The 24,250-nt window shown below is 45.9% G+C and overlaps 8 protein-coding genes across 8 annotated transcripts; 4 read left to right on the top strand and 4 right to left on the bottom strand.

Annotated features, from left to right (window-relative positions):
• Window positions 1-1,556: 1,556 nt before the first annotated feature.
• Window positions 1,557-2,201, top strand: M406DRAFT_73640 (uncharacterized protein; the record flags this gene model as incomplete). The annotated part of the gene is made up of 4 exons (XM_040925638.1): window positions 1,557-1,631; window positions 1,682-1,767; window positions 1,818-1,985; window positions 2,042-2,201. The coding sequence occupies 4 exons, from the start codon at window positions 1,557-1,559 to the stop codon at window positions 2,199-2,201; spliced, it is 489 nt and encodes a 162-aa protein (XP_040772184.1).
• A 561-nt stretch (window positions 2,202-2,762) lies between these two features.
• Window positions 2,763-3,405, bottom strand: M406DRAFT_73639 (uncharacterized protein; the record flags this gene model as incomplete). The annotated part of the gene is made up of 2 exons (XM_040925637.1): window positions 2,763-3,130; window positions 3,390-3,405. 2 exons carry the CDS (start codon window positions 3,403-3,405, stop codon window positions 2,763-2,765), a joined length of 384 nt encoding a protein of 127 aa, XP_040772183.1.
• Window positions 3,406-4,370: 965 nt separating this feature from the next.
• M406DRAFT_267336 (alpha/beta-hydrolase) lies at window positions 4,371-6,131 on the top strand (the record flags this gene model as incomplete). Its single annotated transcript, XM_040917872.1, has 2 exons — window positions 4,371-5,056; window positions 5,186-6,131. The coding sequence occupies 2 exons, from the start codon at window positions 4,371-4,373 to the stop codon at window positions 6,129-6,131; spliced, it is 1,632 nt and encodes a 543-aa protein (XP_040772182.1).
• Window positions 6,132-10,750: 4,619 nt separating this feature from the next.
• M406DRAFT_73637 (family 79 glycoside hydrolase) lies at window positions 10,751-12,197 on the bottom strand (the record flags this gene model as incomplete). Its single annotated transcript, XM_040925636.1, has 6 exons — window positions 10,751-10,780; window positions 10,940-11,386; window positions 11,444-11,590; window positions 11,728-11,791; window positions 11,824-11,892; window positions 11,947-12,197. 6 exons carry the CDS (start codon window positions 12,195-12,197, stop codon window positions 10,751-10,753), a joined length of 1,008 nt encoding a protein of 335 aa, XP_040772181.1.
• Window positions 12,198-15,336: 3,139 nt separating this feature from the next.
• On the top strand, window positions 15,337-16,097 carry M406DRAFT_73636 (uncharacterized protein; the record flags this gene model as incomplete). Its single annotated transcript, XM_040925635.1, has 6 exons — window positions 15,337-15,385; window positions 15,443-15,508; window positions 15,570-15,664; window positions 15,719-15,753; window positions 15,807-15,892; window positions 15,943-16,097. 6 exons carry the CDS (start codon window positions 15,337-15,339, stop codon window positions 16,095-16,097), a joined length of 486 nt encoding a protein of 161 aa, XP_040772180.1.
• Window positions 16,098-17,782: 1,685 nt separating this feature from the next.
• M406DRAFT_229850 (uncharacterized protein) lies at window positions 17,783-19,159 on the bottom strand (the record flags this gene model as incomplete). Its single annotated transcript, XM_040915822.1, has 1 exon — window positions 17,783-19,159. A coding segment is annotated over one exon (1,377 nt), but the record flags the coding sequence as incomplete, so codon positions are not given.
• Window positions 19,160-20,064: 905 nt separating this feature from the next.
• Window positions 20,065-21,634, top strand: M406DRAFT_73634 (uncharacterized protein; the record flags this gene model as incomplete). Its single annotated transcript, XM_040925634.1, has 4 exons — window positions 20,065-20,463; window positions 20,523-21,085; window positions 21,134-21,241; window positions 21,388-21,634. The coding sequence occupies 4 exons, from the start codon at window positions 20,065-20,067 to the stop codon at window positions 21,632-21,634; spliced, it is 1,317 nt and encodes a 438-aa protein (XP_040772178.1).
• A 984-nt stretch (window positions 21,635-22,618) lies between these two features.
• Window positions 22,619-23,701, bottom strand: M406DRAFT_348469 (uncharacterized protein). Its single transcript, XM_040922393.1, has 3 exons — window positions 23,205-23,701; window positions 23,028-23,134; window positions 22,619-22,986 (listed from the first exon to the last, which is right to left on the bottom strand). Exons 1-3 carry the CDS (start codon window positions 23,587-23,589, stop codon window positions 22,879-22,881), a joined length of 600 nt encoding a protein of 199 aa, XP_040772177.1. The 5' UTR covers window positions 23,590-23,701; the 3' UTR covers window positions 22,619-22,878.
• Between the last annotated feature and the right edge of the window lie 549 nt (window positions 23,702-24,250).

The raw sequence follows: 24,250 nt of genomic DNA, 5'->3' as shown, positions 1-24,250 counted from the left end.
CGTTGCATGCCTTATCCACATACCACTGGGGCAGCATCTAGGCAGCGAGTCGCATGATAAATGCTATAGAAACATATCAGATACAGCCCTTTGTGCCGCTCAGCAGCTGTATAACCAGTGAACCAGAAACAGAGCGCTATCACTCTCTGAAAAGAAACGACAGCCAGCCTAGCAATAAGCAAGAGCTTATGCAGCATAAGCATTCCAGTGTGAATAACAACAGGGAGTCTAAGGCTACACGAGCATAAATACAGAGTGAGAACCCTACCTTGGACCAGAGGATTTAAAAGAAAGATGAGAAGAGAAGTTGCTTGATTATTATCTCGTCAAGAAAATCTAAGGTGGGTAGTGTTCTTATATACATAAGAATCCATACCTTGCTCCACTCGATATCCCAGGAACCACCACACTAGCCACCACAACACTAGGTACTCAACAAAGGCGCTGACCTGCATCGACTCCTTAGCATAGTCCATTGGCTGCTTATAGGCTGTATTGGTCATGTTGAGTTAGTGGGATGTCTCAGGCAATTGCATCTTGCTGCTGGACTTGTTGAAGATAAGCGTTCTCACGGATCCGCACACCCTGAGCAGCTTTGACACAACCCGGGGGATTTCGAGCATGGGCACCTCAGCTGCTTTGGAGCTAGCGTAATTTCCCTTTTTTTTTTCCTTTTTTTTTTTTTTTTTTTGAAATATATAACACACCGGATACATGGGCATACAGCGTTCTTAGCTTCTGAAAAGCGTTAATCCAATGTTTAGTATAGTGGAGCCCAGAGAGCATGAACGCCTCCAGACGAAACTATTGGTCTGCTATTAGCATTGACTTATTTTATAGCTCAGCTAAGACTAATAGAATATCTAGCATAGCCTCAAATGCAAAACGTTATTTCATAAGTTACACATCATGTTCTTTGGTTGTTGGTTTTTTTGAATTCAAACCTATTTAGAGAACGACTGTGGGACTTTGATTCAGAAGCATTTACATTGTGCAGAATTCTAGAAGGACTAAGGACATGAACATATAATGCAAGCTATTAGATGTATAATGCAGCCCCTTTATTTCAAGCCAGACTTAAGCTGTTTTAAAGAACTACAGAAACTATTGAATGTGACTAAGGCTCTGGATTTGTGAATTGAGTGCAATTTCGGTCATAATACGAATGCAGTGGTCATTCAGGTTCTTGCATTCATTATAGTTTCAACTAATGCCCAATGCTAGAAGAACTATCGCATTCATGTTCTCAGCTAGCCACTACTATAGTGCTACTAATGCATTCTCAGCCAGCCACTCCTAGTTCGTCTAGCATAAGCGAATTCGGCGGGTCCGGGTCTGAAACTAGAATCAATACACTAGCCAACCATGACCGCGCACGTAACAGATGAATAGCCTGCCTCATTCGAATTGCGGTGTTCCGATAAATATATAAGCGAGCTCCAGGTATCTAGTCTACATCAATCTTCAGACGTTTCCGGATGAAAAACACTCTAGCATTCAATCCAATTCGCCTTACTCAATTCAAGTATTCAAGCACTTCCTGCTTTCCCTTCAAAATGCCTTCGCAGTCGACCTCCAGCGATGCCGTCAACTACACTCGTGATTGCGGAGAATTCTTCTCTTGGTTTGATGTGCGTGAAACCCCATCCTCAAATGTCAAGAAGACGCCCTAACAAGATAGATCTGCTACGATGACGACAAGCCCAGTGGCTCCATTGAAGAGATCAGTGGTCAGTCTGCCGATATCAATAAAGGCCATGGAGGCTCGTAAGTCGATCAGTTCCGGCAGCAATTAAGGCAATACTAACAGTACACAGCTATGTCTGGCTTACTGTACGCCGGGCTCCCAAGCCTACCATGATGGTCGACAAGATCTGGACCGACATCCGCAGCAACTCTGATGGCGGCCGTAAGGACGACCTTGCTAAGGGTGCTGGCGGACCCTACCGCTACTTCTCGTGGTCTAATAATATGAATGCCAACAAGTAAGTATTTCTATAACCATTTATGCGTTTGTCAGAATCTGATGAATCTCCTTCAGCTTTGTCACCGATGTTGCTCTCTGGAGGTCCTCTGACGCTCAGGGGAACCCCCCGAATGGTTGGCACCACAAGTCTGATGATATTAATGAGGGCCGTGGTGGTGACTACCTATATCTCGTCTGGCGAACTAAGTCATACTATGGGCCCAGGAGCCCCTAATCTTTGTACTCTCTTAGATAGAAAGCATACTAGAGGAACTCATAGCTCACTCGTTTGAGTAAGCTTTAAGAACTATTGAATAGATAGAAGCACTATCAATACAAGGACCCATCTCACCCTTGATGCAAATGCTTATGAAAATGTTTCGATAGCCAAATAGTTCAGAGAGGGGGGGGGGGGGGGAATGAAAAAATATTCTGCTCATGAGTATGTATAGTCTGAGTTAGAAGGTAGTATAATCAGGTGTTATGCTAATGAAACCCCTTCATATATTTAATACCTATTTCTATTACCATGAAGATTTGTGATTCACCGCTACTAATTATTGTGAAAACGTCTCTGAAACTATGCATTGTGGATCTCAATTTTCTTTTTCGGCTTAGAACATTTTAGTGAACCTCGCTCGAACAAGAACGCCCTTGAAGAATACCATTTCCTTTTATTCAAATCGAGTGCTGTTAACATATGCGTCCTATGTGCCTGAATAGTGCATTATCTGATGCCGGATTGCGCAATTTGAGAATTCTAATCTGAGCTAGTGCAGTAACGAACGGTTTAGTATTATATGACTCTGAACATATTTGCTTTAACGCCCCTCCTCAGGCCTTCAGCTTTTCCATTCTCATATTCCACGCCGGCCGAGCCCCCCTCCCCGGATAAACCCTCCATCTTCAGCCTTAGTTCCTCATCCAGTTGTTTGACAGTCTTTTTGGCGAAATGAGTAGAGTTCTGCTGGATCTCCTTGGAGTTTGATGTTTCAGCCATGCTTGTCCCTTTGACCTCTTGGTTTGATACGATAGCCGTATCCTTATTGCTCGTTCGTAATGTTGAGTGTGTTAGACTGATATATCGCGCCAGCTGATTGTGCAGCATCTTCCGAGGAATGATATAATGCGCACGTCGGAGGAATAAATACATATTGCGAAAGACTGAGAAAAGCAACTGTAAGTAGCAAGTGTTATGATTTAGCTAGAATTTTGAGCTTCCGGATTATTGCGTGACATCATCTCAGGAGTGATAAAGCACGCTGCTAAAACCCTAACCCAGTGTGAGGCGAAGAAGCAGAAATGACGTCAAGATGCAGATTTGAGTAATTAGTTTTCCATTTAATCTCAACCCCTAGCCCTTGTTTACATCAGCACTGTGCTGAGTATTGAATCTGACATCCAGCTTTCCAGGTCCACTCACTATTCTTGTAGTTCATGTCAGGTTTATAATGAACAGCTCTCAAAGCAGTAAACACTTGTATTAGTTATCTAGTGTTGTTTCTATAATAGAATGTACTCTTTGATACTGCTCTTATCAGTATGAAGTCTTTGCGTTCTTAAGAACCTTTGAATTATAGCATTGCTTATTATATTATAATTATGAACCTCAGTAATCTTGGTGGATTTTGAGAGCTAACCAATTAATAATAGAGTGGCATCTTTTCTTGAGGTAATGGAAAGATCGGCGAGATTCAATGGTGAACCATGTAGAGTAGACGCGTAATCTCGGCGCTGGCATGACAAAGTAGAATTCGCAAGTGGTCACTTGCGCACACCACTACGAATTGACATGTCAAGCCTTGATTAATTTGAGTCTTTTGATGTAGCATTAGTGCTCCATAAGGAGTGCCATATTCTTGATAAGCTTTGACTGGGGTTTGTAGCTTTGAGTTCTTGTTTGCCGGCTGCTCGGAATTAGGAGAAACGGTCTATGGTCATGCACAAAGACCCACCAGAAATGTCACTGCAATTTTCATTGGAAGGAAGGGGCCGATGAAGGTTTACTGGGTATATACCCATCCTATGAAGATCTTTAATATTTCAGGGTGATGACATTACGTCTACTACAGCCCATTGTGTGTGTGCATAAGGTGACAGCCGCGCAATCGTGCCCTGTATTGTTAGTGCACTTCACCAGCTCGGAGATTCGGACATCCCTACTTTGACGATCGTACTCCACAATAGCTGCATCGCTAACCAACCTTTCTACATTCCTGCTAAGATAGGGGATTGTGAAAGGCTTGAGGCGGATTAATGGATTTTACATATGTATATATATATGTTAGCTTCAGTCCTTTCTATTAAAGACGATTCCTTCATTATTATCTCTATCGGTTCATAAAGCCTGGACCTCGCTTTATCCGCTAGAATCGCTCATTCGTTTCTCTTCTAGCTCTCTACAATGGCTCGCGCTCCCGGCCTTCTTGCAGGTCTCGCTACCATATCCCTCGCTCTGGGCGCAGCACTGCAGCCTCGGGTCTCTCAGCAAGTGACTACCTCCTACGGCACGGTAGAGGGTGCTACTTCCGACCTCGAAAGCGGTGTCACCGTGTACAAAGGAATTCCCTTCGCTACCCCGCCAGTTGGTGACTTGAGATGGACTGCGCCGACCCCACCGGCTAATTGGACTGGCGTTCTCAATGCCACGTCTTTTGGCGCCGACTGCGCCCAGTCTTATTCGGCACTGGGCATCTTCTCTTCTGGTAGCTACGACATCTCCGAAGACTGTCTTTACATGAACATCTGGACACCGTCAAATGCTACATCTACATCAAACCTTCCAGTATTCATCTGGATCTATGGAGGACGTTTTGAGGGCGGTGCCGGCAGTGTGCCAACCTACGACGGGTCTCACCTTGCCGCAAAGGACCTCGTGGTTGTCACATTTAACTACCGCATGGGTCCTTTCGGTTTTCTCGCCCACCCCGAGCTCAGTGCCGAGTCAGGTCACAATGCGTCCGGAAATTATGGGCTGCTTGACCAGATCCAGGCCATCACCTTTTTACAAGAGGAAGTAGCTGCATTCGGCGGCGACCCGGACCACATCACCGTTGGTGGACAGTCAGCTGGTTCAGCAAGTGCGTTGGAGTAAGTAACCCCCTCGCGCTTGCCCCATATTCATCCGGGATGTTATAGACAGGATCGATTCCTGTTTTTGATATAAATCACTCAGCACTAGTTCACAACTTACGGGACCGAATGCTAACTGTGTCATAGCATGATGTACAGCCCACTGTCCAGTGATAAGCTGGTTGGATGTATCTCTGAAAGTGGCGCGCGCGACCCCCATGATCCCGAAACCTACGGTTTGGCCACGAGCCACCGCCTTCTCGCGACAGCCGAGGAACAGGGCATTACTTTTGTTGCTGAGATGAACGTGACGACTATTGCGGAGCTTCGAAACGTCTCGATGGATGATCTTTTGGAGTATGATAGTGCTATGGATACTATCCTAGATGGCACTGTCTACGAGAACAGCACGCTTGGCTTTGTTTCTGAGCCGCCGCTCTGGCGTCCTGTTGTTGATGGCTATGTTTTGCCTTACACCTATGGGGAGAGCCTCCGCAGGAATGCCCACGGTGACATGCCTATCCTGACAGGAGACAACGAGGGTGAATCTACAGATAGCGACATGACCCTCACGGAGTATCAGGAGGGATATGCCGGAATAATGGGCAACCTCACAGACACTTTCTTGGAAGCATACCCCGCATCGAACGACACCGAAGCCACCGCTCAGAATGCCGGGTTCGGCCGAGACGTCAACCGGGTCTCAACTTGGCGTTGGGCTGAAGACTGGTACAGCGGAGGCGCTACTAATGATGTTTTCGTCTACTTCTGGACTCACGCGCCCCCGAACCAAACAGCTGGTGCGTACCACGGATCCGAGCTGTGGTATACCTTTGGCAACCTGCCCACATACTACAACTACACTTGGACAGAGCAAGACTACGAAATCCAGGCAATCATGGGTGATTACTGGGCCAACTTTATCAAGACTGGAAACCCCAACGGCGGCAGTCTCACCAACTTCCCAGCGAGCAATCCAAATGTGTCTCAGATTATGTGGCTAGGTGACTCATTCGGTGCCTCGTATATTGCTGACAATTCCAGCAAGATTGCTGTTATCGAGGAATTCTTTTCTCAGAACATAGAGTTTTAGTTAGGGTATATATCAATTGAGTGTTGCCTGGACAATTTCTTTTAATAAGAGGTCGAGCTATCTATGCAGATTTGAACAGATCTTTCTTTTTCCCTCCTCTCCTTGCAACGACCGTATTTATATGCATATTGTGAGAAAAGATTCGTAGCTTAGGACAGAACTGTTAAGGAGGAATCTTCATCTAGCTCAGTTTAGGTGAATGTTCATCATCCCGGGATTGCTACTGAGCGCCTGAGTTTATATGCCAGTGATTCTTTTCCGACACGAAGTTTTCATGTTTAGAACCTGCATAATAGCCCTCATAAGTCGAAGCACCCCCTTGTGGACACCCCCCTTGTGGACACCCCTGGCCAGCCACACCGCATATATATATATATATTGATTTATATACATTTCTCTTCCTAATCAGCCACCACGATGCAGTCCTCCTCATCAGTAGGTAATTCGGCATCGCTCTCTTCATCTAGACTATCGTCATTCCTATTGACTGCATTTTGAGCCTTCTGTATAGCTTCAATATTCGCAAACCTCGAATTTGGGCTTGTATCCACCTTCCTTCTTTTAGTTGGCTTTCTGGCTTTAGCCTGCTTTTCTAGTACCTCATTCTTCTCTAGAGCCCTAGCCAGTTCGACATTCCTCTTACTGAATGCTTTGCATATCTTCCTAAAGAGTATATGTTGTACTGGCAAAGTTGAAAGCTGGTGCTGATTCTGCTGTAGTTGATGGTATAAATCTCGAGCCTTGCGAGGCGTTCGAAAAGATAACTGGCTGGTCTGAGGAGGCTTTCAGGGTATTCTGGGCTGCTGTTGATGCTGTTCATTTTGAATTTGCCTGAGTTTGGATGAACTGAGGAGTGTTCTCGAGGAGAAGAGGGCTGAGGAGTGGCTTGGAGGGTCTAACAGGCTATAAGCCTAAAGCATTCCACCCAGACTTGATATTCTGGCTCGAAAGGCTTTCCAAGCGAGCCTGACGATAGATCTCGAGAAATATTCGCTTATCAAAAACTGTTGAATCCTCCCACTAGCTTATAGAACTAACTTTTCATCTATATGCCCTCTTGAAAAACGAGAAGACTTCTAGATCAAGAAGCTAACATACATGAGAAGTATGAGAAAGAAGTAAATCAACAGAATGTTGTTTTAATAGCATTGCTACATAAACTCATCAGTTGTATAGCTGCTATAGCTATCCAAGATCAATAGTCTAGCTTCTAAGGGATTTATTAGCTAGCTGCTTGGAATGAAGATCTTTTTCAGCTATTCAAGAGCTACAGCATTATTAATCCATCCATTGCTTGCAGCTGTAAACTGCCAGCTTTCAAAAAAGTTCAAGAAGAGAGAAAACTACTACTATTATACTGTTTAGCTCTTGAAGATTACTAGAGGAAAGAGATAAGTGCTTATAGCAGAGATATACTCGAGAATTGAGATTCAGAATCTCGATTCAGGCTCTTTTCGATGAATTGAATGTAAAGAAGAGCTTTCAAGAACTAATCCATTCTCTCCTTAGCTTTCAGCTATTCCAGCTTCATTCATATTCCATCTATTAGCTGGTTTGATAGCTTGAATCTAAGGAAGATTGAAAAGACGAAATCAAGGCTGTATTACCTCTGTTGTAGCTCCATTGATTCGTTCAGAAGCTATCTGTTTATGCTTTCGTATTCTTATCTCTGGATTTCTCTTCAAAAAGCTCTCAGTTCATCTCTTTCCTAGCTCTCGAGTATCTTTATGGACCTCGAGGATCCTCCGCGCGAAGTGCTTGAGCTCTGAGTAGCTTGGTGGAAGCCCTAGGCTTTCCTGAACAAGAATTCATTCAGCCAACTTCTTTTCCTGAGGAAAGAAGAGCTTTTGATGTTGATGGGCTGTTTGATGCGATTCTCTTCCTGCCAGGCGATGAAGAAGAGTAGTCCTCGGGATCCCGTATTCGCGTGCAGCTCGTTTCTGAGACCAGCCTTTTTTGACAGCCTCGAAGCCTGGGCTAGCTCAAACTAGTTATATGACTTCATTATTGTCGTATGAAGGCCCTGTGAAAAGATGAAGTTATTTGGATAAGAATTGGTTGAGAAAAGGTTATAAAAGAAGAGGTGGTGGAAATGGCGGTGTGGCTGGCCAGGGGTGTCCACAAGGGGGGGGGTGTCCACAAGGGGGTGCTTCGACTTATATTCTTAGCGAGATGAAGGAGTTACAGCGGCTGGTGGGTTCAAGAACCCCACGTGCACTGCGAGAAGTGAAGATGCAGCAGAGACCTTGACTGACTGACCTACGCGTACTGGGATTCGTCCCAGCGGCAACGAGTTGCTACTATGCTTTGAAAACGGGAGCAAAGACCAGTATGTTTCCGGCAGTACATGAAACCATGTGCTAGCTTTTATATGTGTAGCATACGGTCACCCGAAGTAAAACGAGTCAGACTGTTATTGGAGTTCGAGAGGAACACAATTTACCACAGCTCTCAGCATTATATAGCAGGCAACAACCTCGACAATAATGGGATTGGTTCTTCATATTAATACCTCAAAGCCCCCTAAGACGTTCACGACCAGTTAGCGCCGACGAGCCGACCCTTCACAGCTCATGTACCTCTACCTCACTTTAAGACCTATAAAATTTCATAAGCACTTGTCACACAAAGTCGTTCTCAACCGGTTAACAGGGATAAGCAATGAGGCTCTTCGTCAAGCTACATCTCGTCACTTCAATAGACCCAACATATTTGACAGAGCTGTTATACTAAGCCGCCTGTCTCATACTATGGGATAATAGCCTTGGGAGCACAAGAGCGGTCTTCTCTGCTTTACAAAGCAGGCTCCGGAAGCGCTATGTCTTGGAGTTAGTCTATCGCTTAAATTCTATTATTTTTCGTTCACAGATCCAGTGTTCTTGAAAAATACTTTCGGCTCAACTTCGACCTCCCAATTCGCGTTCTCAGCGTAGGTGCACTCGGTCCGAGAGCAAGTCACCGATCCCTCTCCATCTATGCAAGCTTATGGCTTATACTAAAAATAAAGTCTGCATGTCCGCATCAAATTTGGCATAATTCGGCTTATACTCCATACAAAGCACTCTTATAAATTCGATCAACTTTTCCCTGTTCATATTTCTACCGCCTATCATGCCAGCACAAATGCTTGTTGTACTGCTCATAGCCTTTCTGAGAATAGGCGAGCATTTTCATCTTATTCAGCGAGGTCTTTGTGATTAATTTCTTGCTGAGCAGCTGCTCTGTGTAAGATTTGGTATGGTTTGCTACTATTGCATTTCTCGTTAATCTGCATCTTCCGAGCTTCAAAGAGCTGTAACTAGATTGATGTTGCTTTAAAGAATTTCATCAACAGACAAACATACATGTTAACAGAGGAACAGGGATTGCTAAGAGGTTATGATATTGACTTGAGCATAGCGCTCGATAAATTATAGCGCTACCCGCTCTGAGAGCCAACACATTGAGGCATGAATATCTCCGACATATAGCACTTACTTGCCAAATAAGGCTCTTTTGATACTTGAACAACTTTTTCAAGAAGTGCTCTAAGCCTGCAGGGTGTTTTGTGTACTGCACAGGTCCTCGCAGCTGACTGGCGCTCTGGAGCCAATGTCTTGCTCAGCTGCTGATATTCAATGCACGTCTCAATGTAAAGACAGCAAAGTCAAAGTTGAGATTTGCAAGAGCCAAGGCGTTCTCATTACTACAAGTAAGTGCAGATAGGGCTCATCCACTTAGATTAGTTATTCTTATCGCTAGAAACTTCTACTCGCAGACTGCTACGATTAAAAGCGAGATACACTACTCAGCGTAACAGTACATTAAAAGCTACAAGCATTGTGGAAACACTTTGCTGAAAATGTTCTGTACAGATTTCAAGCTTGGAAACTTCTGCGCCATTTGCATTTTCCTCCAGATGGAGATTTTTATAAGCAATGCTGCCCCCGGAATGTGAACTCGTGCTCAATTGATAGCCAGACTACCAGCATAGCTACAACACAATTATGCAGCGACTGCATCCCACAGCTATAATACTCAGTCTTCAAGAGCTACCTTGGAATCTAGACAGTTAACTCCTTGGAGGCTAAGTGGTGTACCCAAATGCTGATCATCTGAAGCAAATTTGGATTGACTAAAACATAGCGCACACTGAGCATAGCAGCTTGTTAATATTACTACTGGAGTCAGATCAACCCCTGTTCTAATCATCTTCTCTCCAAGTGCAGCAGCTCCTGTCAGCCACATTGTCTTTTTCAACTACTCTAGTGCACACTTTGCGCCAGCCATAATCTAATTTTAAAGCCGTCTTACTTTTCATTTCCCTATCATCCCGACCGTTGTTATACAATGTTATAGCCATTTCAACTTGCGAATTGCAAGAAACGAAAATAAAATGTCAGAAGCCAAGGTTCAACCCGTTAACTCCTTTGGACAGAAACTAGAAAAAGTACAGTTGGAGATGTATTAGAACAATTGCATTGCAAACTGACGCAAATTCCAGCATTCGTTTGGCATCTCAAGCAACGTAAATTAAAAAACGACGCTCAAAGTAGTTTGACATACGTCGAACCGCCTGCAAAGCGTTCGTCTAGGTGGTGTTGGAAGAGCAGGCAAGAGCGATAGGAAAGTTCAAAACTTCAGTTTCTGTGTAAATACCGCTGTCTTTTCTATGTACACATATAAGTTTTGACGGACTTCACTCGATTTTCGTCTATTCTCTCCCTCCCTCCACCACGTTACCAAGTGATCAAAATTGTTGTAGTCGCATCAAGAGCTACCTGGACACTTTTATCAACTACCGACAAGAACTCGGTATCATTTCTCACTTTCACTGGCGTCCCCCCTCCTGTGATATTATTGAAAGGCCAATCTAAGCCTGCCCATGAAATGTTTGTCAATGTGTTGGCGCTTGGTCCCCATAGTTTCTGTACTTTGACACGTGCCGGGACGTCTGGTCCCAAGGCTTCCAGGTTCAACGACACGTTGGACGCCCTTGGACGATTTGAGGACCCCAACCACAACTCTTGATTGATTAGAGCTACCTTGGTCAACGTGCCATGATGAAACCTTGCATAGGCCGAGATATTCTTATTTCCTGATGGTTGGGGCAGCTCAATAACTCGCAAGCTGCCCTGGTTGCTGATGAAGTCGGCCACAAAAACATGGCCATAAAACCCGCCTTTGAGGTGAGGAGGTGCGTCCTGCAGCTGGTTCGGCTGCCATGCAGCAAAACCAAAGATACGCCCCATCTGCATGTTGATACGAGTTACATTCTATTCGATCCTTGTAAGTATTGACTTCAGCTCATTGTTGCTCAGGGGGTGGCTTACAATACTCATAACACACAACATCCAGTCAACAGTCCAAACAGCACTTCCGAGACTCGATTCAAGGATCGCATCAGTAGTCTTGTTACTACTGCTTCCTATAGCATTTCCAACTTCGCTCAAAACAAAGTCAAGCTGAGGGTTTCGAGTCTGCAAATATTGTATCATAGGTCGAAACTCTCTTCGTGTTGTGCTGGTGGTTATATCGTGTGTCAATAGAGCAGTTGATTATCGGATTTGTATTAACAACACACATCCGGTCTGCATATTGAGTTCCTTTTACTTACTTTGTAGATCAGCGTTTCTGCCAGCATGTGCCTGGTAGCTAAGTAAGAAGTCAGTTCTGGGCGGCTTAACGTGGTCAGTAAGATACGTTGACCTACTAATGTTGTGCGACTTGCTTAACTCTGGTAAGATCCTCGACCTCGGAGATGCTCTGCATGAATGGTGTACTGTCATTCATTATCAGAGAGGTATTAAGCAAACTGGAGCTCTGACGGGCTTACAGTGTCCACTTGGTATTGGTGGGCCAATCAATCTCAGTCCCTTTGTCGAATATCTGGAATATACGCCCAGTCTGGGGAAAGTTGGTCACATTCTTCGTCAACAAGTCGATGTGTCCCTGCACTTCTTCCGCATAAGTTTCTGAATCCCAGGTCTGAGGATTCCTGATGCAAGAGCCGTTATAACATTGTCTCGCGTAGACATCGACCTCGTTTCCTATCTCAAGAGCGTATAGCTTGCTGACGTTGCCCATGGTATCTGTTACAAGGGCTCTAGTAGAGGGCTTGGAAGTAGCTTCGGCTTTTAACGATGATTGCTAAGGGAGTCTAAGGAGTGCTTAAGGCTCCTCTCTCTTTCCTCAGTCAGGTCGTCCTGGCCTCGCCTTCTTATAGACGGCGAGGGTTACATTGGTAGTGATGCCTTGATGCTCAACTGTTCCAGACTCCTGCACGTTGGTCGACGTGTTCACGAAGGATCATCGCCAACTCATCGTTGCTGAGGTGGTGCCAATTTGCCCCGGCGCTTAACTCGGATGCCATTGTGCTAGGCGCACCCTATCCGTGTAACAGTATCTATACAATGCTGCGTGAACTTGACTGCGTTTGTCTGGTTGTTGCGGGCCAGCGGTACGTGAAGCAGGAATTGGAGATTTTGGAGACTGAATCCCTGAACCAATTCTTTCCGAAGGTGATATTTGATTGAAGACTGTCGTACATTCCATTAGGATACTTGTAGTCCTCCTCTTTGGTTTTAGTGACGATGTTTCATCGTGCAACAACTCGGGTGTAACTTTACAGGGATGTACCGCCCACTCTGAAGATAACAGGGGCGCCTGTCTTGTGATAGAAGACATTGAAAGGTTCTGGGAGAAGTCCGTGTAGGTAAAATTTGGAAGACTGGCTGCTTCGGTAGCGAAACCAAGAAATGATTGATCAATCACTTGACTTGCGTAGATTGGGGCAGCAGCAGGGGCTACAACGTTGTCGACAGAAATCGACGGCATTGCGGCAAGTGCAATCATACCCAGAAAGCGGATGCTTATCAGATAGTTCGCTCTCATCTTCGACCGTTATTGAGTATCTGTCAATGTTGGAAATATGTTGAAGAGATTTTGAGGCCGATCAGACCTGCTTCTTCACTGCAGCTATATATGTGTTGTTGAGTATTATGTATATCAATGCTTGGCAGGATGACTGAATCTTGATCAAGGCGAAGCTGTCAGCTGCTTATCGGTTCGAGGGCCCGGCATCATCTTCTGCCTAGTATGATAGTGAATCTTTGTCGGAGAAATTGTCGTCAGCGGCTTCTCGACCCGAGAACCCAGCAGCGCTGCCTGCTGACATACTCAATCTTTGTTAATTATAGGAATTGTTATCAGCCGCTTCTCGATTCGAGAGCTGTGTTTCGCCCAAGGTGCATGCATCACCTTGTTTTGCAAAGTCCTCTGCTCAGATATTAGGTTATTCAAGGTTCTAAATATTCTCAAACTAAAATCTCGGTGGCTTTTGTATTGGAGTCGCTACTTTGGGACTGAGCTCAAACATTGTATTATTCACAGCGGAATACTCTTGTGTTCATACAATATCTCCCCTCTGTCTAATGGCACTTGCACCATGCAACAATACTCACGGAAGTCAAAGTCGTCATTTGTTGGCCACATTTACCCAGCGCTTCCAACAGCATTTGCAACAAGGCATTATCATTGTTGTCGGTGTTGAACAACACATGAGCCGAACCTGGAGGAGAACAGCATCAGTGCATCATACTTTGTGCTGATCGGGCGGCGAAACATGTGGACAGTGGTAGATGAAGTTCATGCCTCCTAACTGAGTACGGCATAATGAATACATACTTAGCATGTGCTGCTATGTTCAATTTAACATTATTCGGATAGCACATTTGATAATCCAGACTTTGAATCATTCGTCGATAGCTCTCGAGTGACAATTTCATTCGTGACCTCGGTATAGCCGACTAGGAAGAAAGTGAAAGCGTTGTAATTCCGACGAAGAAGAAAGAGGCGGAGATAATAAAAGGCAGGCCCAGCCTGGTCCCAATGTTATCCCAAACGCAAAGCTTCACGCAACTATCGGTCCTGCAACGATGGAACCAACACGAATTATCATACTCATCATAGAATAGACGAGTGTGAATTCATTCGCAGGTACCAAATCCGCCACGAGGGATCTCAGTACGGTGATGATCGCCATGCTGAAAGACAGAATGACTATGGCTAATTGATAATTAGGCTTGATACATCCCGCTCCCAGATGCTCTAGTCATCTAGTGGCTATCATAGCTAATCCCAGCGCTCTTATTCCAAATTTTTGCTGCCGAAACAAGTCAGAGAATGAACTCTTGGTTGCTTATCAAAGCGCATGCTGCGAGGGTTTACAGCAACCCACCTGAGGCCTGTTGGCATTGAAGTTTTAGTCCGTCAACGCGGAAGACTTGCATGTAACCCCGTAATTGTGCAAGGGGTGTCAGCTATATACAGTATCGTGCCGAAGGTAATAACGAGATCGGGTCAGCTCCTATACCCTGTGGTTTCGCTGCCATGATCTAATATCGCCACTATTATCATCTGTATATGTTTTTCCATACCCAGGTTCGAAATACTTCGGCTTTATAGACTGCCTACATAGTACATTACCTCGCTCTTGTGGAATTACACAGCTTATCAAAAAGCTCTGCAAAAATGGATTTTGGACCTATATCCGCTAGAGGATTCGACTTCGCCGTTGGCTTAAACAGTGCTGTCCTGTCAATCTTGTTTTCGGTGTTGTTCTTCTTTCCAGTACCACAGCGACTGCAGTGACTACGCAAATAGTCTTACAAGGTCGTAGAAGTTCCTAGCCCTTGCTGAAACTAGTTAGTATCATCTCACTCGTCTATAATCAGAGATGAGTTCGTCTTTTGTACCAGCTTTTGGATGTAGAGACTTGTCGGATTGAACACGGTCTTGCAGCACAACGAGCTTCTGTTGCTCATCGTGTCGCACGCCGAGCACACGCAATACGTCGGACCATCTATGCTCATTGTTGGTAACGTTGCTCTTCGATTGTGTTAACGCCAGGACATTGTGCAAGCTTCGGGACACGATCGTGGTGGCCAAGTTGTTAAGTTGTTTGGCTCGAATACCACGGTGAAATGTCTTATTCTGGCAGCCAAAGCATGGGAGAAAAGATCCATTCTTCTGTCTCAATATCAACACCTCTCTCCCGAGGCAACCAGTGGTATATTGGGTCGCAGTGTCTTCTGGTAGCTCAATCCACTGATGAAAACTTGTTTCGGTCGAGTCTGACTGATGGAGACGTGTAATATTATTGCAATTTCGTCTGTATTATACTTAGCACCGCTGACATGCCGCTAGGTACCCAATCCACGAGGATATGGCCGCGAGTGTGTTACTACCTCAAGCACAGGGGGCGTGGAGATCAGGTATGTAGCATTTATATGGCTTTCTCCAAGTTTTCATTATAACTAAGTCAATAACAGATCAAACGATGAAGAATTTCCGCTCTGTTGCAACAATGTTAGCTACCAAATGCACTTTTCTGCCAGGTGTGCTACCCCATCTTTGCCTCATGGTATTCAAGTATATGTTACTATTTCTCATCAACAGAACTCAATTTGCCAATGATCCCCATCAACTCGATGAAATCAGCTGGGACTGACTGGATCCTAGTTTCTCATCTTTGTTGGTTTGTTAGCCAGGCAGTAGGTTCCAGCATCACAAATACATCTCTGCCTATACTTATTGATAAATGCTAGGTTTGCAGCGGAATATACTACGAGCTAGCTTATCGGTAAGCTATGCAGGACAGAATACAATGAGCGTACAAGACTCACACACGTGCAGACTCGTTGCCTCAGACAGGGGTTCTCTTTGTTGCTCGATATACTCCAGAGCATTGAGCCTCAACATCACGACACTTGATGAATCAAGTAGGTATCGAAGCCCACGTGCTATCTTACTCTTTCTGACTTTGCTGCAGTAGCTGTGACGCTCATGTCCACCGATATGGAAAATCTTTGTCAGAGTGCTGCCACTTTGCGAAACCTGGGCCTCCCTGCTAGTGTGAAATTGCTTTATCCCGCTGGTCTAAGCAGCTCAGCAGGGCTGCCCTGGGCCCTACCATCGCTGCAATAGGTGTGTCTGCGACCAGTTTTGCTTTTCAAACGATATCCAACATCGAAGCAGTATCCACAACAAATATCATGTAACTGGCAAGGTTCATAGCTCAGAATACATGGTTATAGCATCCAGGGCGGGTTGACGTAATGTCCTCTGTGCTCGCATTGATAAAGGTTCATGTCCAGACAATTGTAGAACTCAGGCGTTGGCACGAGTTATTAATACTTCCTTCCAGGGGGTTAAGACGCTTGAACTCACAGATGCTATATCTAAAACCATTCAAAGCCTTAGTGTAAGCCAATTAAAGCTTTCAAAAGGCTATTGCAAGCTAATATGTCTGCGTGTGTTTATTGGCAATATCACTCTGGGTTGTCACTCATGTGCAGTTGAAATGATAGCAATCCTAACACTGTGTAGGAAGCAGCCTACAGACTATAAGCCCGTTGGTAACTTGTGCAGCCTTCGTTATTATTTCGCTGAGGAATAGTCAGTCACTGAACGATGCATCCGCATACAATTCTAAGGGTACAATTTTCACACTTCGCTACCCGGGGGTAACATACTCGCAAGCTGGAAAGAAATATTTCTTCTCTCATATTTATGCATTGATTTTTTGAAAAGGACTTATGACAAACAGGTCTGGCTTACATCATAGTATCTATTCCCTAAGTTAGCATTTATGTATCAAAGTAAGTCTGATTTCACATGTGTAGCACGGCATGTATTGTTCAGGTGGCGAAATGTGGAAATTTTACTCTGAGAGTTATAAATCTCACCATTGTTGATCTAGCTTTTGTCAGATCAATTAGTCATTGTGATCCGCACAACACCGATGATTAGTGCTGCGCTGGCATGTCTGGATTGTATCCAAAGCTTCTTATTGTCAGAAAGCTGCGAGGATTACAGAGTCCATCCAAGTCATTATCGTCAAAGCGCAAGCACTCGGTCAAGCAGGATGTCCTTCCCGGAAACGAGAACCGATCGATTGAGCTTCCAAATCTTGCAGTGGGCTCCTATATGGCAGTAGGAGACCCCTTAGTGGTCATCCAAGGTGTCACATTTGGGTGGATTCACTACGAGACACTCTACTCAGCAATATTAAAACCTGCAAATCATGTTACACATTTATAATTAGGCATGTGGGTTGTGGTGAAAGTATTTTTATAAAGGCACTTCTGGGTGAAATGTGACTGAAAGAAAGCTTAATCTACACCATGATCGCCAATGCAGCTTTTCTTAGTCAGGAACCCTTGATACAAAACTCGACAATCCGCGAGAACATCCTTAGTGCCTCGAGCTACGACTCAGACTGATACCAACGAGTCGTATATTCGTGCAGGCTTGAGCGAGATTTCAGTGAACTCCCACAAAATGACAACACCAAGGCTGGCAGCAGCGCCATCTCCTTAAGTGACGGTCCAATATAATGAGTTGCTCTTGCCCAAGCAGTGTATTCAAGGGAAAGCTTTCAGCTATGTTAATATTCTGGCTTCTTTTTAAACTTTTCTGACAATAAAGACCCCATTACTCGCCATTCTATGCCATCCTATGTCACTTGACCGTACGAAAGCAGGAGAGATACTCTAGAAGCTCTCGAATTTTGTTGACTCATATACTAGCATTATTTCGGAGCTTGAAAATTCCATGGTCCTTGGCCGCTTTGTCCGATATCTACGGCATGCCCAACTTCATTGTACTTCCACGCCTACTCCCTCAGCTTCTGCTTTCACTCTATTGAATTCTTCCTTAAACGCATCATCTGCCCCCCTTTCCAAAGATATATGAAGATGCTTGAGAGCAGGTACCCAAGACTGCTTTCTCGTGGCAAAACTCGAAAACATTATTTTAAGAGCCTTCTCATGGCGATCAGTGCCGTTCGACAATAGTGAGAGTCGAGAAACTGAGGCAGGGACAAGGTCCTCGGTTGCTTGTTGCAGGTCCTTGTCTGCTGTAGAAAGATTAGATGGAACCTGGGCAACGTTGCACATCGCAATCTCCAGAGGGAACTCGAGCTTCTGGAGGCGCTGAAAACCTCTCATTGACGCCCTGCCCGGAATTATCGACCCATCTAACTGAGGGATAGAGATAGAGAGCTCCTCGAGGGTCCTTCCCGCCCCACTCTCGATTGCCGTGGCGAATTGGCAAATATTCCAGTCCTGACGCCTCCCCCTCGTACAATGCGAGTACTTGAACTTCCGTAGGCGTGGGGTGTGTTTGAGAAAGGCGGCAATGGCCACTTCATCAATACAGCTGCTTTCAAATCTGACTGTCTCCAATCTCGCACCGTAATTTAAGTATGGATCTCTTGAGGTAATTTCGATAAAAGTGTTGTCTGCGGTGACGCAGCTGCGGCCATGAAAGGATCGTACTTTTGGCAAGGCTAGAAAGGGAATCGCTTGGTCCAGCCCAAACTCATGCCCGATCCCTGTCGAGCTGTATGGTTCGAATTCGACAAGTCTTGCGAGACTAGGTCTGTCCCAAAAACCGATGCTTTGATTCGCGGCCGCGATGTGAACGATGGTACCCAGTAGCTGCTCGGCTTCCTCACACTTCTGCCATAGGCGCGGTAGCTGCAGGCTCTCGACGTTTGGCAGTAGTGTCAACAAAAAAGCAGCGGCATGCTGTGAATAGCGAGAAAGTTGTTCCAAGTCATCCTGGATCAGAGCATAGTACTCTTTCCAGTCCAGACCCGCCTGTCTTAGATAGGGCGAATCGGCGAAGAGTGCGACCACAGGCCCGCCACTGTCAACGTCTGGTAGAACTTGGACGGGCCTCGAGCGAGTAGGCCAGGTATCGCAGGTGAGGTCTGCATGCCTAATGTAGCGAGCCACTACCGGCTCATTGGCGATGTGTGTAATGAGATCGAGTGCTGTTGGGTTCCGCGGTGAGAGTCGTGCGTCTGCTGGGTATCTGTTGTATGCAAAGTCTTGAAGGAGAGCGCGACGTTGGTTGTAGTGTTCGAAGAAAGGCTTGCATGTCTCATACATTTGCCTGCAAGTCAATGTCATACCCTCGAAACCTTCTGGTCTAGCATATTCAATAATCTTGTCCAGAATTTCAGTTGGCAAAGTAGAAAGAGTTGGGGCAACCATGATTTCGCCGAGCGATTTACCGCTCCAGAGAGTGCTCAAAGAATGACCAAAGTTTGTGGGAATCGGATAAGGGAGTCAAGGGAAAGGAAAATTCGTTTATGGGCTCGATATGATTGGTAATTTGGTAGACGCGCGCTGTAAGAGGGGGTGGTCAGCTTTATGTACAAGAGCGCGATAACACCCGCTAACACTTCGATGGCAGTACATAACGCCCATGGCTGCGAGACTTGCACTAATTACATCATATAGGGATGGGAGGTGAGATGTCCTACCATTGCGGTCAGTCCTGCTGCCTGGGGACGTCGTGCGGACCCCACGTCTGAGGTTGCCTTCTTCCTCTTCCTCTTTGGCTGCCTACCATCCCAAAGTCTCGTTAATAATTGTTTTACTTGGCCGAACGAGCTCCTACCTACCTCCTGCGATGTTGACAGCGTTTTGGAATGGCCGTAAAGGCCAGGCCACGGATTGAGAGATCTCATCCAGTATTGTCCCAGGACGCCCCTGCGCCTCGCACATCAGAAACTCGGCCCAAAGGCGGCTGTTGCCTTCCAACAGCTTCTGGCCCCAAGGTCACTATTTCACAATATGTGTAACAAGGGCGGCTTAGTATAGCAACCCCTGCCCAGTACGGTGTGGCCCATTGAAGGGACGAGATGCGACCTATGAGGTTCAGGGCTAGCAATCTCGCTGGTAGCCTTGAAATAACTACATCCTACCGCCTCTGTCCTCAACAAGACAATCATTTATAAATTGAGATATTCCGTCCACTCCCCAACCCTCGAAACGAACATCAATGAACCCTCCAAGAAAATTTCTATCATTTCACATTATTACTTTTGTTAACATTATCAAGGTTCCATTCCATCTTATCACAGTGCTGGTCACTCATCATGCACCGTCTTCTTCTTTGTCTGTCATTTCTGGCCACTGCCTCAGCAGCCTTTGTACCTTTGAAACACCGCGGCTTCAGCTTGCAAAATGAGACAATTGAGGATTACATGGGCAATGCCCCAAACGTGACCACTCTCGATCATTCCGCCGGCATTGGCGCCGAATTCGAGACTGCAATGTTTACTCTTGTACACAAAGGCTGTGCAGCGGAAGATAGTGACCAGCTGAAAGGAGCAGTCATTGGAGATCACAAAGATGAGAATTCCCAGTGGGCATTAACAGCGGATACAACTTCCAAACCTGACCAACTCCATGCGGAATACATATTCTACGGCCAGAATATCAAGGTTGGCAGTGGGGATGCTGCCAAGGCGGGCGCAGTAGCTGCAAAAGATTTTGTGAGTGCAAGGCTGACCTTAGTGCTGAAGACTCATGCAGCTGATTTTAACAATGCCAGGTGAACTGGTCGCCTTGGGCTGGTGACGATGCCGATAACATCAAGATTGGAGACGGTGTTTGCGATCCGTGGAAGATTCAAGGCGCCAGTAAAAATTGGAAGGCAGAAGACGTGACATGGGACGCACAAGTGACTGCGCCGATGCCCCTCGAAGGAGTATACAGCCTCATGCAAGAACAACAGCAAGATCCGCAGGAACATAACATCCTGGACGGCTATGAGACCATAAGGACTGGAGCACATCACAGTCCGGGGGGCGTCAACCTCGTCGTTGTCACCAAGGACTTCTTCCAGACCAGCCCAAATGGTATCGCAGCAGACAAAGTCACCGATGATGTTCTCGGCTTCTGCTCCCTGGTGCTATCTTATGCTAAGGGAGTTGGAAATGACTACCTCTTGCGCCCTGGCGAAAGCGTGAAGCTCATGACGACTTTCATGCCTCGGACCGAATTCAACACGATATTCAAACAGGTCAAATCCAAGATCTCAGGCGACCTCTACGACCTCTTCAACATTCTTGCGTGTTACCAATCAGCAAAGAGTAGCGGGAGCACGACCACTACGTAAGTCATTCGAATTCATTATGATTCCTAGACTGATAGCTTGTGTAGCCTAGATAAGACCTACTGCTCCGGCAGCGTCACGAAGCCAGTTCCCAACGGCGAATTCGCCAAGTTGAATTTCCAAAACTCCGAAAACTCGGTTAATGTCAAAACTTGGTACGGTAAAAGTTGAGTTCGAAGCATCGGCTCATTCCAAAAACCCCGGACAATCCAACCTCAGATGCCCCGAATGCTCTACACTTCTCAAGCCCTCGAATATGATGCAAATCGGAAACGTAATTATTAGCTGACAGATTTAATAGGATCCAGGGCATTGGTACCGGAAGCGGCACTCAAGATGCACTGTCCAATCTCGACTCTAGTCTTGACAAGTCTATTGGAGGGCTTGGAACACAGACAGAGAATATGTACAAGACACAGCGTGCGGTGCCTTTGTTCGAGTTCAGGGATCTGCCTCAATCGCCTACCACATCGGGATTCGAGAAGTTTCTGAATGACGCAGATGAGGCTGTGTTGACACTTCATGAGAAGTTTGCTAGTGTTCCATGAACAAAGGAGGCATCGGGGCCACGAGGACCAATTCGGTTACACGTGAGGCTCGGAGTGTGTCATCAGAAGCGCATCGAAGGCTGGAGTGCGTTTGGTAAGGCCGCGGATCTGAGTTCCAGATCATATATGAGGACATATTCTGCACTATAGTATTATTTAATGTCTAATACCCACGTACTACGTTTCTCATTACTGGCACATAATTCAGCATACTAGAACTGTTGGCTTTCGTATAGCTCGCTATACTGTTGCTGTACCTGGACCCGCCAGCTTGCACACGTGCTAAATTTGTCTTGTGCAGTGAGAGGTTAGTAAGTGCCTGCTTCAGCCCGACATCTACCCTGGCCGAACAATGTGATGCCTGATGCATACCTAGTGTCACATGAAGAATACTCCGCATTATCCCTTTGCTCCATGTGCAAAAGAACCGTGTTTACTCTGTTAATCGCACCCCTCGAATAGTTTGTGCCTTTGTCAATACTCCTAGCCAAAATGCCCATCTAAGTCCTGTCACTAGTGACATGTGGAGTATCACATTTGCATTTTTGTCTATAAGTCTCCTCTTCTAACTAGTTCTATCAGAAGGAGGAACTGATCGGAAAGCATACATTAGTCCAAGGTGAAATAGCAGTCTTGATGTCTTCAATACAACAGCAAGAGGGATAGGGTCACTGCTGAAAAGCCTCCATATAATGTTATTCTATCCGATGATAGCAAACGTATAGTTGCGTATTTAGCTCTGTAAACTGATTCACTCGCATTCATGCCTCTTTCGTATTAATTATTTACTAGTCCAATGCTTGAAGTAAGCAGTTTTTTTGATACGCTGAGTGACCCTAACACTAACAAGGGCTATGTAATTATTCCTCATCTAAGCTCGGATGATAGATACTCAGTTTTAATACTTGGTCCCAGTTGCTTGTGACTTATCATAGCCTACTTGTTCAATATTGAATGAGTCATAATGTTGTATCCCTTAACAATCTTTAGTACTCTTTGTCAACTTTTTTGTACTCTTCATAAGCTAGAATGTCGTCTTTGGACTCCCATCCAGCTCCGCTGTCGGCGGCATTTGACCGGGTAGTTCTTGTGGATATCCAGCACTCTGCTTTGCTAGGTGTTGATTGGGCAATTCAGCTGGATCTTGCGAGAAGCTTTGTCCCTGCTGCTGATATCCCCAGGGCCCAAACCGGTCGGCGAGTGTCTCCTGAGGCACTGACTCGAGCCGCCGTTGCTTGTCCTCTCTAGCCCCCCGCCGTTTGTTCTGAATCCGACGCCAGAGCAAGCAGCCAATGAGCGAGAGCCCTATGACGCCTACAGGGACTGCCACGCCTGCTGCGATCGCGGTGGTTCTGGAATCGTTCGATGAAGCCGACCCGTTTGTCGACGAGACAACAGCGGATGAGGCCGTGGAAGTCGTCGCAGATGCTGTCGCAGAAGCGGCTGTCGAGGCCGTTGCAGCAGGTGTTGCGGATGCTGTAGCGCTCGCTGTAGCGGCTACTTGTTCCTCAAGTCAACAGGACAGCCTATTTTTGATACGCGACCCTTGGACCCGAGTTTCTCCACTCACTAGCTGTAGCTGGAACCAATCCAGCCTCCACCCCTAGATCACAGTATGAATTGAAGATTTGGATCGCGCTCGTGGCTTGCGCTGACCAGATGGATGTAGCGCAAGACTCGGAGATGGCCGACGTGATCTCGTAGCTGAAGAGAGAAGAGCTGTCCGTACAGAAGCAGGTGTAGCTAGTCAAGGCACCATGGTCTCCGCAGCCGCTATATTGTGCACGCACAATAGTTGACAGCACATTCTCTGCGCACGTCGACAGCTCATCGTAGCCCGATATGGTGTCAATATAGTTATAAGTGGGCACTGCCGACGACGAACTGGTATCCGCCGCCCGGGCCACTAATGGCGCTATCGCTGTCAGAAGTAGAGGGAGGAGCGAGGAGGACATGGCTCTGGATTCGGTTGTGTCAAGTTGGTGGTCTAGTTCGATTCCGCCCTAAAGCGTGTGGAGATGTAGTTCGAGATGGCATAGACCAACTTCAATTTGAACCTTGCACTTTCACAAACACAGAAATTTTCCGGAGAGTATCTGCGAGTTGCTCTGTGGAGACGGGACTGCGTTCACCAAATACTGTAATATACTGGCACTATGTTACATCGTCCGTGGGGTCCATCAGCTCTGTCCACTTATTTCGTATCCACCCTGCCGCCCCCTTGGACTTAAATTTGGGGAATCCTGCCGAGTTACCGGGATGTTTTGCCGTCACTGGTAACGAAGGATTCCATTGGGGAGAGGCATGGATTCAAAAAAGTAACACAAGTTGCTCATTCGGTAAAATACGTGGTATAGTAATAACCGAGCCCTGCTAAGATTGGAGGGCTGGCGCAGCAGCACCACTACGTAGTACCGCGCATGGGCACTTTGCTTAAATTGGTTAGGTGGTGTCACTTTTTTTGGTTGCGGGAAATCTGACCATTTTACTCTTATTTTGCGACATTCTCAAGAGACCCATTCGCGACCAGCCTTCTCCCTGCTTGCCTGCTTGAAGATTCAAAGAAGAGGGCTGAAAATGGGTCTATGTTTTGTAGGAGTGAATCACAAGACGTAT

This window comes from Cryphonectria parasitica (assembly GCF_011745365.1).
Source record: "Cryphonectria parasitica EP155 unplaced genomic scaffold M406scaffold_9, whole genome shotgun sequence".
Taxonomy (NCBI): Eukaryota; Fungi; Ascomycota; class Sordariomycetes; order Diaporthales; family Cryphonectriaceae; genus Cryphonectria; species Cryphonectria parasitica.
The sequence above is the reverse complement of the archived record's forward strand: the minus strand, read 5'-3'. Positions and strand labels throughout refer to the sequence as shown.